General features: G+C 57.3%; 1 protein-coding gene across 1 annotated transcript; it reads left to right on the plus strand.

Moving 5' to 3' along the window:
* The first annotated feature begins 51 nt into the window (after positions 1-51).
* Positions 52-4196, plus strand: CBX2 (chromobox 2). The gene is made up of 7 exons (XM_027667514.1): positions 52-123; positions 210-253; positions 753-818; positions 2334-2419; positions 2725-2741; positions 2868-3571; positions 3623-4196. Exons 1-7 carry the CDS (start codon positions 52-54, stop codon positions 4194-4196), a joined length of 1563 nt encoding a protein of 520 aa, XP_027523315.1.
* The last annotated feature ends 7399 nt before the right edge of the window (positions 4197-11595 follow it).

An 11595-nucleotide genomic window follows, 5' to 3' on the forward strand; every position in this document is an offset into this window, starting at 1 on the left:
TCCCCTTGTGTGTGCGTGTGTGTGCGCGGGGGTGTGCGCGGGGCCGGGGCCATGGAGGAGCTGAGCAGCGTGGGAGAGCAGGTCTTCGCCGCCGAGTGCATCCTCAGCAAGCGGCTCCGCAAGGTGGGACCCGCCGTCCCCGCCGTCCCCCTCCGCACCCCCGCACCCCCCGCCGCCGGTAACGCGCCTCTCCCCGTCTCTCTTCGCAGGGCAAGCTGGAGTACCTGGTCAAGTGGCGAGGCTGGTCCTCCAAGTGAGCGGGGCGGTGCGGGGCGCGGGGCTGCGCGGTGCGGGGCGGATCGCGGAACCATGCGGTGCGGAGCGGGGTGCGGGGCGGGGCGCGGGTGCCGCCCGCCCGGCCGCTTTTGTTCGGGTCGCGCCGCTCCTTTTGTTTACAAATAAGCGCGGCCGGGCCCGGCCCTCCCCGCTGCCGCGTGGGGCTCCGCTCCCACCCCCGGGCCGGGCCAGCCTTCTCCAGAGCCCCCGCACCCCCCGGCCCCGCGCCCCTCGCCCGCCCTGCCGAAACCGGAGCTCCCCCGGGATGCGCGGGGCTCGCCCCGCGGCGGCGTGGCCGCCCCCTCCCCGATCTCCCCCTCCCGCCCCCCGGCTGTGCCCGTCCCCGGTGCGGGGATGCCCCGGTCCAGGCCGGGCCCGGTTGTCCTTGGATGAACCCCCCGGTGCTGGGCCGGTACCGGGGATGGTGTGGGGGGGTCGCCCCCCTGCTCTGGCCCAGTCCGTGTCTTCTGTTTCAGACACAACAGCTGGGAGCCCGAAGAGAACATCCTGGACCCCCGGCTGCTCCTGGCTTTCCAAAAGAAGTGAGCGAACTCTAAATATTTCTAAGCAAACTATAAAGTTAATTAACTTCTAATTGGCTGCGCGTGCGGTGGAAGTTGTGGAAACAACAGCCTGGAGCTGGCTGGTCCCTTTGTGGCTGGGCCCTTTTGTTGGTCCCTGGAGTCCCAGTCCAGGTCCACCTGGACGGCTCTGCCCAGGCCGGACAAACGCCGAGGGTTCGTGGCCCAGTTGTGCTCTGGGTGCAGCAGCAGCACTTGGCACAGACCTGGGGCTCCCCGTCCAGCAGCCACAGACCCCCAAGGGGAGACAATGCCTGGGCTTGGAAGGCTCAAACAAACTTCTGGAGGGTGAAGCTCTGGGAGGGTGAGGGAGTAACAGAGAAAATCACAGAATCAAAGGATGATTTGGACTGGGAGAAACCTTAAAGCTCATCTCATTCCACTCCCTGCCATAGGCAGAGACACCTTCCACCAGCCCAGGTTGCTCCAAGCCCCATCCAACTTGGTCTTGGACACTTCCAGGGATGGGGCAGTCACAGGTTCTCTGGGCAACCCATGCCAGGGCCTCCCCACCCTCAGAGGGAAGGATTTCTTTCCAATATCCCATCTAACCTGCCCTCTGGCCGTGGGAGGCCATTCCCCCTTGTCCTGTCATTCCAGGCCCTTGTCCAAAGTCCCTCTCCAGATCTCTTGGAGCCTCTTTAGGTACTCAAAGGTACTCTGAGGTCTTCCTAGAGCCTTCTCCAGGGTGAACAACCTGGATGGCTGAACAAAATGGTGTCTGTCCTCTGTCAGGGCCATGGCTCCTCCAGAGCCAAGCTGGGAACAGCAATTGTTCCACAGCCTTCATGTCCCAGGATCACACGTGGAGGGGAAAGAGTAGCCAGCTGGCTACAGCGGACACAGAGCTGCCAAGTATTTTGGCTCCATAATAATAAAAATCATAAAAGTTTATTATAGGATTCAATTATAACTGGTTTCTGGATTCCATTTTTTCAAGATTAGGATCTGGTGGTGAGTGCAGACAGGACTCAGGACTTAATCAGCCAGATTTGTTACAGTTTAACACAGTCCTATTTAAAAGGAAAGAGTGACCTGAAACATCCCTGTATGAGCACCTTGGCTTTGCCACCTTTGGCCTCCAGCCTGGGCCACCACGGCCAGACCAGGACGTGCAGGAGAGATGGAAGGAGCCCAGCAAAGGAGGGAACTCACTGAGTTTGTAGGGAATGCATTTGCTTTTCCTCTGCTCAGCTCTGCTCTGCAGGGGTATAACCAAGGCGAGGTTTAGTAGGGCCAGGGATGATCCTTCCCTTTGCCTGATCCCCTTGTACCAGAAAAACAATAAATCTCACAAAAAACTGGAAAATCCACAGATTTGGGGTATGTAATGCTGTGTGGTCCATCACTGATGCTGGAAGCTGTGGGAATGCTACTGATGCAGACAGGGATGCTCTCCAGTCCCTGACTGCCTCAGTTTCCCCAGATATTTTTTTCTTCCCTGCAAACATTGTCCTTAATCCTTGCTTTTTTCAGGGAACATGAAAAAGAAGTGCAGAATCGGAAGAGGGGCAAGCGGCCCCGGGGCAGGCCCAGGAAGCACGTGGTGAGTCCTGCCAGTGGTGGGAATCCATGGCTGTGACGGTGCTGTAGGGGCTCTGGCCTTGGAGGGCACGGGAGGGGCGTCTGCCCAAAGCCCAGGAGGGGCTTGGCCTTGACTGCAGTGAGGGCTCAGCAGTGCCTCCAGACCCTGGGTCAGGGGGTTGTTGCTGGCAGTGATAGACAGGTTGGTGAGAATGCCTGTGAAAAGAATTCCTCCATCACTGCTCTGGTGATGGTACAGAAGGAGACAGAAGAATTCCCTGGCACTGGTCCAACTTGGTATCTACTGCTGACCAATTCTGTGCTCCCTAACTCATCAGATCAGCTAACAGATCCCTAAAGGTCAGCTGTGTGGAGAAAGAGCCTGTGGTGCCTGAGGCCCCTGGCCAGGCTGCCCTGAAGGGTTTGCAATGCCCATGACGGCTTTTTGGCCACTGCCCTTAACTCCCTGTCTCTGCTGCTTTGCAGGAACCAGAAATGCCTGCAAAAACTAAGTCAAGTAGCTCCTCTTCCTCCACATCCTCCTCTTCTTCCTCCTCTGATGAAGAGGATGAAAGTGACCTGGAAGCAAAGAGAGGTCCCCGCAGCAGAGAGACACACCCGGTGCCACAGAAGAAAGCTCAGATCCTGGTGGCAAAGCCTGACATGAAAGACGCTTCCAGGAAGAAGCGTGGGCGGAAACCTCTTCCCCCGGAGCAGAAAGCAGCTCGAAGGACTGTGAACCTGACAAAGGTGCTGAAAACATCCCGGAAGGAGGTGGGGGGCAGTGCCAAGCTGGTGGGGAAGCTGCAGCCTCAGCACAGCACACAGGGCTCGGGCATGGCCGTGCTGAAGGACCCACCAGGTGCCTTGGCTGGGCTCAGCTCAGGAGGGTCATCAGCAGAAAACCTGCCCAACATGATGAAGAGCGGCTCGACGAGCCCCAGCCAGGCCATCAGCTGGCAGAGCTCCATCGTGCACTACATGAACAGGATGTCCCAAAGCCAGACTGCATCTGAGAGCTCGGCTCTGGGCAGGCTGGCACTGAAGGCACAGGCAGCCAGTAAGAGCAGCTTAGGGCTGGACTTGAAAATGAGGAGCCAGAAAGGCTCTGGGGAGCTGGGGCTCAACGTGCAGGGACCCAAGACTGCAAAGGCTCCCGGCAGTGGTGCTGGAGGAGACCAGAAATCAGGGTTTGCTGCGGGAGGCCAAATGCTGCCCAATGGCAGCAAGACGCCAGCGAGCTCATCTGGGGCCAACGTCCAGGCAGCCTCCAGCCAGGAGCTGAACCTCCAGGCTCTGAACCTGCAGAGCGTCAAGAACGGGCCGAGCGTGGCCGGCGGGAGCAGCCTCCCCCGGCACCTCTGCGGAGCCCTGGCCAAGGGCTCTGGTGGGGGCACGGCCAGCGGGGGTGCCGGCGGTGCCAAGGGCGGGGCGGTGGGCACCGGGCTCGCCGGTGCGCTGGCAGGGGGGGATGGCAGCAAGGGCAAGAAGCAGCCACACCGGGCAGGGGACAGGGACTTGGCCAAAGGTGGCTCAGCCGGCGCACAGGAGGGGCACGCGGAGAGCCGCAAGCCCTCTGCCCTGTCCGAAGTGAGCACGGGCGAGGACACCAGCTCGGATTCAGACCGGGACTCGGCTTCCTTCCCAGGCGTGGGTCAGAACATGTCTGTCTCCATCCAGACCAGCCAGGACTGGAAACCCACGCGCAGCCTGATCGAGCACGTCTTTGTCACCGATGTCACCGCTAACCTGATCACAGTGACGGTCAAGGAGTCCCCCACCAGCGTCGGGTTTTTCAACCTACGGCAGTACTGAGCCCAGGAGTGTGAGAGAAGGGAGAGGGTCCTTCAGCCTCACCCTCAGCTTTGCCCAGCTCTTCCATCAGGTTTTCTTTCTTCAAGTGATTGTGGAGACCTCGTGAGACCTGCTGGGACTCGTAGCTGGAGAGGCTTGAGAAAGACGTGGTGAAACCTGCTCCAAACTGCCAGCGAGTCGTGGATCCCCCCGGCTCCTCTCCATCCTTTTCTGAAGCCGTGCCCTGTGTGGGGGTAGCCAATGCCATTCTCCAGGAGCCAGGACACTGGTGCTGCTGGGGGTGTCAGGCTGGCAAGTTTTGAGCCAGGCTTCACTGCACACAGGTCTCTTTGCTTTACAGCTTGAAACAGCAGATGCCAAGGTCTGCAGCTCACTGACCACGGGGAGGTGTGGAGCTGCCATGGGCCAGGCTTCCACCTGGGAGAGGACTAGGAGATCCTCTTCTGTTCTCTGGGCTCCCCATGGATCTGTCTGTGAGCTGTGGGGAGACACAAGTCAATCCAAATGAGGCAGCTGCTGCTCCCAGCCCTTGGGGCTGGGGGGGGGTGGCTGCATTTGGGGGTTTTTCAGGGTACACTCAGCCCAGCCACCCCCCTGGGCGAGGTCATTTCCAATGATGGGAAACCCACGACGTTTTCGTTGGGGTTTCCAGCTGATAGGGAACTATTGTTTACATTTTTTATTAAGGAAAAATCTTTTTTTTTTTTTTTATGAGAGAGGGAAATAAACCCAGTCTAGGATAGGTTGAGTCCTGGATGCCGCTAACGGGATGGGCAGCAGAGGTGCTTTTTTGGAGGGTGCCTCCTTTCTGTCCAGGGAGGATCCTGCCTTGGGAGCCAGAGAGGTCCACTGGTTTCCCTGGAGTGACTTGACTTCCAGAGGAAAGTGAATTTCTGGGCAGCCCGGGGAGCCTCTGTGCCACTCCTCTGCCTCATCCCAGCATCGCCATTGTCTCTGTCTCCTGCTCAGCAGTTTCCAGGCACTCATAGGCACCGAGCTGGGGAATATTTTTAAAGCCTTGCAGAACGTCCAAACCCTTCCAGCAGCAGGTAGGTCAGTGCTGGGGCTGCTGGGCACTTGTGAGGTTGATGCTGTAATTTGGGACAAGTGAACCTTCCCCACCACAGCCCAGCTGGAGCTGCCTTGGCTGCTCCCTGGGTTAGATTCACACTGATCATCCATGTTTTTGTTCAGATGGAAGGCTCAGAAGCTGGACAAGGACACCTGCACAGGTGGGGTGGAGCAGTGGGAAGGGGAAGGAGAGGACAGGGAGAAGGGTCAGGGCCAGGGGGTACCTTGGGCTGCTGTTCTCTGAGGACCTGGAGCCCTCAGCAGCTGCTTGCCTTCCCTTTACTGTCCCAGCAGCTGGGGTGTTCTTTTGGCTTGGAATTGCACCCAATAATGGCTTTTTCACTGCAGTATTTTCCCTACTGCAGATTTCTACAAGCCAAAATTAGCAGCAGTTCAGGCAGAGTTTAGTAGCATTTGAGGTCATTTTAGTTCTGTTGGTGCTGAGTTCTTTTCTTGGAGGTGATGAACAGCTGGTGGCTGCTCGCTGTCCTGCGTGGTTTGGAGGTCCTCCCAAAGGGATGCCCCACCAGGGGCTCACCAGGAGACTGACCTGGCACCAGGACAGGCATCTCCCTTTGCCACAGGCAGAGCCACTCACAGTGTCCTCACACAGGAGTGATACATGGACCAAACTGGGGGTACAGGTACTTCTGACCCCCACCCCCAACACAGCACCCCCCCACCATCACAGCTGCTGCCACTGCCTGGCAGCGGGGCCGTTCTCAGGTGAAGGAAACCCTGCCCGTGCTGCCTGCTGGTCAGGGCATGGCTGGATTGCTGTTCCCTGAGCGGTGGCTGCAGGCTCTGCCTGGGCAGAAACGCTCCAGAAATGCTCTCCCTCCATTTTCAGATTTAATCCCCAGCTATCCTGAGGGTTGTGGTTCGAGTTTTGTGTTGTGTAGCTGAGCATGGTGTGATGTGGGGTGGGTGGAGGGGGATGGTGCCTCACTGCAGGACCTGTACAGGTTTCTCAGGCAGCCCCAGCTCTGCCTCAGCACAGCCCAGAATGTCCCCTGGACAGCCTGGGGCAGGGGACACACGGCCCCCAGCACAACACTGTGCATTGTTCTGTGAGGGAAGGGGCTGAGGGGAGAGAAGGGAACACTGGCCATGGAAGAGGTTCCCAAGGACAGTTTCTGTCAAGCTCCTCGATGCCAAAATGTCACAGTCTGTCCTGGTTTACCTTCTAGTCTTCTACTTGCCAAACGACCTCCAGGGAAGCTTTGTCCTGTGTCAACAGAAACCAGTGTCCTAGGCATGGTCTGTACTGGGCTCTTGTGCTGGGGATAGGAGTGTTTTGGGAGTAGAATCAAGGAATCTGGGAGCGCAGGGGTGACACTCTGCCCCACACACCAAATGTTTGCTACTTGGCCTTTGCAAATCCAATCTGATCAATGATGTGCCTTTTGGACCGTCCTTATCTCAGCCTCGTCTGCGACACCGGTCCCACGACAGGTTTGTGCCTATGCAAAGCAGGGTGGCTGCAGGGTCCCAGGGCCACTGTGACACCATGGGGAGAGGTGTCCTGGTCCCCAGTGAGACACGGGGCTGTCACACAGAGCCCTGTTGAGGGGTGCCCGCAGAGGGGAAGCCGGCCCAGCAGGGATGCTCTTGCCTGCAGCAGTAGGATGTGGAGATTGGTTTCCCCAAGGGGGAGAAGACATCTGAGGAGGCCCCAAGCAGCTATGAGAGGGCAGGAGATGAGCTGTGAGAGCGGGTGCTGTGCTGGCTGCACGCCAGCTCTGAGCTCGAGGCTCCCTCCAGAGCCCTCATCAAAGCTCCCCTGTGTTTCTCCATGTGGGGGCTTGCTCCTGCCTCCTGACTGGACAAAAAGTCACTGGGCCTGAGCTTGTGCCCAGGAGTATCCTGACAGCAACCCTCCATCACCCACCCTTCCCAGGTAGGTCCCCTTCCAGCAGCGTGGGACTCTGCTGTGATCACTTGCTATTGTGCCTTTTGCTGACCAGCTGGTTTGATTCCAAAGGTCTAAGGATGGTGAAAATGATAATCCAGGATTTTTTCTGACCTTCAACTCCCTGCATGTTTCTTCCCTAACCCTTTCCTGAGCTGGTGTTCCAGGTTCTCCCAGCAGTGCTGGGGTGTCTGAGCACACGGTTCCCATTGGAGTTTGCCTCCCAAAGGCACATCATGTGAGTGATTTATTGGAATCTTTTGTGGACAGGGGTTGGAAGCTGGTGCAGACCCTGGTTTGCACCGGGGTCCATTAGGATTCAAGGTGTACTTTTTTTTTTCCCCCTTTTTTTTGAGTTTGCTGCTATGGGTTGGTGTGTTCAGCCAGGTATCAGACAGGCAATTACAGGTTTGTCACTTGTCATTTTCTAAGGGGTTTCCGATGTGGAAAGTCCTGCAGTATTTGTATATTGAATGGATATTTTCTCCAGGCGTAATCTGGTCAAGCATCCTTGTTGTTTTCCATTGGACTGGAAGAGGTGGCTGATTCAGCCATTTTCCTGAGAAATTGAGTCTATTTTTATATATATATTTTGTACCAAAAAAATACCTGGAGTTCATGGAGAGATGGAGATAGTTTAGGGGTTTGGTTTGTGTTGAGTTTCTGCGCTGGTGTGTGCCTGAGTGTGAAGGGCTCCAGAGCCAGGAGAAGGGGTTTACTGGCAGAAATTGAGGAATGGGTGAAAACAAACAATTGTTCTTGTAACTTGTGCCAGTCACTGCTCTGATTTGTACGTTTTAATTAAAGAGAGAGCCAAATCGGTCCTGTATGACACTTATAATTGCTTTAAACTGCAGCTGTTTGTTTGCTTTTATTTTCCAAGAACAAAAGTCGGAGATGTTATTGCCCTGGGAAAGCATGAGGGCTGTGGGAGCAGGGCCGGGTGCTGGTCCTGCTCCCCTCCAGCCTCCCGGCCCCTCCTGGCCCCTCGCTTGCGTTCCCTGTGCTGTTTTCCAGTGTTCCTGGACGCTAACGCTAGTGTAGCCCCCCAGCTCTAGGCTGCTTTTAATTTATTTGCAGGAAAACACTAGGAGATGGTTACGTCGGGTGGGGACTTTCGTGTAACTTTTCCACTGTTCTTTTTTAGCATATCAATAAATATTTTTTTAAACTTTTCAGCCTCGTGTGGTCACTGCTCTGGGAGCGCCCCCGCCCCCCTCCCCGGGCATCGCCTGAGGCCACCCCGTCCCCGGGGCACCGTGTGCTCGGCCCGGGCTGCCGCGGGGCCCCGGGACGGGGATGTGCGAGGCGGGGGGGGGGGAACAGGAGCCGGGGAACCGGAGCAGGGGAACGCCCCTTACTTCCCTCCGGGGGTCCGAGCAGGACGCGGCCCCTCCTGGCCCCAGCCTCCCCGGCTGGAGCTGCGTCTGCACCGGCGGGGAGCTCACGGTCAGGTGCTTCCGACCGTTCCACCGGGACCCGCCGGGGTTCGCGGGACGCGCCGGGCCGGCCTGGCCCACGGAGGGCGCTGCGCGGCCGCGGAAGGGCGCGGGCGGCGGCCCCGGGGCTCCGCCGTCGGGATTGCCGTCGGGCGGGAGCCGAGCCCCGGCAGCCGAACGCCCCCCGCCCCGTCCCAACCCCCGCCCCCACGCCCACCCCGCGGGGCCCCGCGGTCCGTGTGAACGGGCCCCCCCGCCGGGCCGGGGGAGAAAGGCGCCATTGTGCGGCCCTTCCTCCCGCTCCTCCGCGGCGCTGGCAGCTCCCGCGGCGCGGGGTCCGCGCCCCACCCGCCCGAGCAGAAAAAGGAGGTTAATGAGGACACGGCTTAAAAAACCCACCAAACCCCCCGCCCCGCGCTCCCCCCCCCCGCCTCCGCGGCCGGGGCGGGTTTGCACACAAAGGCCGAGCTCGCCGGGCAGGGGCCGCCGCACCCCGACCCGCACCCCCGCCCGCCCCGTCGGAAGGGCAGAGCGCCGCGGCACCGGGCAGCGCCGGGACCCGGCCCGGTACCGGAGCGGCGGCCCCGGCGCTGTTCCTCGGACGGGAGTCACTCACGGCTCCCGCCACCACCCCGTCCGGGCAGCGCAGGATCTCCGGGGGGACGCCCGGTGTCACCTGCGTCCGGGAGCGCCCCCGCCTCCCCCCGTCCCTTCGGGTCCCGGCCCCAGGCCCTTACAACCACGATCCCTTGTATGGAGGGGGGATACAGGGCCACCCGTCCCGTCGGGGCCCCAGCACACACCACACGGTGTTCCCGGGCACCCCCGGCCACACAGACCCCCCTCGCCCCGGGGACCACAAAGGGAAGCCAGACACGTTTCTATTTACAAAGTATATATTTAAACTGACATAAAAAGCAGGTCTCAAATGGACATTCACGGCTGGCAGAAGACACGTAGTTAAGCTTCACTTCTGAGACTGAGATTTAGCCAAATCGTTTTTGTACAAGTCTTAGATTTAAATAATTCCCACGCGCACACCCGCACACACACACACGCAGGATACACGTGGCTATGTACAGACACACATTTACACCCACAGGTACGGTTTGCTCCAGGTGTGTCGGGACACACACGGACACGGGGCTGGAGCAAAGCCCCGACAGGGCAGGAGCGGCTCCAGGCTCTTTGCAAAGGGAAGGATCCTCCGGCTTTGGGGGCAGCGGGAGGACAGACAGCTCAACCCCCTCATCATCCTCCAACACCACCCGTGTCCCATGTCGGCGCTGGCACCGGGACCAGCGCCTCGCCTCCTCGTACAAACCAAGTTAAAAATCTCAATTTTACAAAAATATGCCTCAAAAAAATAAAAAAAAAAAAATAAAAAGGAAAAGCAAACTGAATTCTCAGACACCATGGCTCCCTTTGCACAGCCAATCCAGCATCCTCCTACCAGGCACCTCACGGGTCCCGAAAGGATGGGGAAGGGGACCGGACAAGGTGGAGCTGCCGATGGGCCCCACAACGAAGGGGTGCCCCTCGCCCAGCCCCTTCCCCACTCTCAGGCTCCCTGGTGGTCACTCCCTGTGAGCCCCCTGAGCCAGGAGCCTTCAGGAGCCCAGGGACAAGGGGAACCTGGCCCAGTTCAGCCCTCAGGCACTGCCAGGTTTGTGCTTCCCATCTGACTGATGCCCAGAGCCAGGTGTCGGGACAGGGCCACCTGCTCCATCTCAGCCAAACCACAACCCGGGCAGGGTCCCACTCTCCCCTCTGTGCCACGCTGTGGCTGAGCTGGGGGAGCAACCTCCACCAGCAGGGAAACTGCTGTGCCTTCTCCAGGGCCATGAGACCCTCCCTGCCCCAGCCGGGGAAGAATCCCAGTTCCGGGAGGAATCCCACGGGCAAATCCAGCAAAAAATCCATCCAAGCCGGCGGGGCTGCTCCACACGGGAATATTTTGCCTCTTGGCTATTGTTTAACCAGCATAAGGAAAGCGAAATATTTATTGTCTCTGACTGCATAAAGGTGGCTCTGGGATTTGTCAGGGATGTGGGTATTACAAAACACTTTATCGGGAGTCTTCCAACAGTCTGAAGTAAACTGTGATTGAGAATAAAAATAATAATCCACTTTCTATAGCAGAATAAAGTAACTAAATATGGGCAGTGAGATGCTCCCTCCCCAACCTCTCTGGCATTTCAGGAATGTAAACAGAGGGGGGTTTTGTTGGGGTTTTTTTGTTTTTAGTGGGTGGGGGAACAGAATCAAGCGACCAGACAAAATGAAAACAGATTCTCAGCTCAGTCCCATCTCCCACAGCTGCTCCGACAACTCTATTAAAGTGCATTTCAGTATCACCCCTCAGGAACCTTACACACACAGACCTCCTCTCCTCTGCAAGAAAAGGGAATTCAAGTTAATACTCCAATACTTTTAGCCTTTTTATGGATTTCTGCTTTTCCCCGCCCCGATTTTGTAGCGACATTACTTTTTTTGTTAGACTGGAAACGCCCCATCCCCAACAACACTGTGAATTCAAGTGCTCACGTCAACTGTCAAGGGCAACAGTTCTGGACACAGCACACTTGATTGTACAAGCAACACCTTAAATCACAATCAAGAAATCCGGGCACTTCGCCCTCAGAGGGAGCAACACGTCCCCCTCCACCATCCATAGCATCATATGAAAAATAATAGTTAAAAAAACCCAGCACATACTTAGCTATGAACACCGTTATGTACACCGGCTCCTGCGGCAGATGAGTGAACTCGTTAGTTCTCAGTTTTATTGTCCTTTCTAGGAGCAACTGAGCAGTCACTGTTGTCTCCATTTAAATAAAACAACTCAGAGTTGAAATATATATATATAGATATATATATAAGCATTTTTTCTTAAATAACATATTTACATCTAATAGAAAATATAACTCTAGAGATAATCTTTCCAACGAAATGTAAGACGTGAAAAAAAAAAAAA

This window comes from Corapipo altera, unplaced genomic scaffold (genome assembly GCF_003945725.1).
Source record: "Corapipo altera isolate COAL_440 unplaced genomic scaffold, ASM394572v1 305, whole genome shotgun sequence".
Lineage (NCBI taxonomy): Eukaryota > Metazoa > Chordata > Aves > Passeriformes > Pipridae > Corapipo > Corapipo altera.

Excerpts from the sequence above, each read along its gene's own strand:
- CBX2 (XM_027667514.1), top strand. The coding sequence starts at position 52 with ATGGAGGAGCTGAGCAGCGTGGGAGAGCAGGTCTTCGCCGCCGAGTGC. Across the intron at positions 124-209 it reads TCAGCAAGCGGCTCCGCAAG|GGCAAGCTGGAGTACCTGGT; the intron begins GTGGGACCCGCC and ends CTCTCTTCGCAG. Across the intron at positions 254-752 it reads TGGCGAGGCTGGTCCTCCAA|ACACAACAGCTGGGAGCCCG; the intron begins GTGAGCGGGGCG and ends CTTCTGTTTCAG.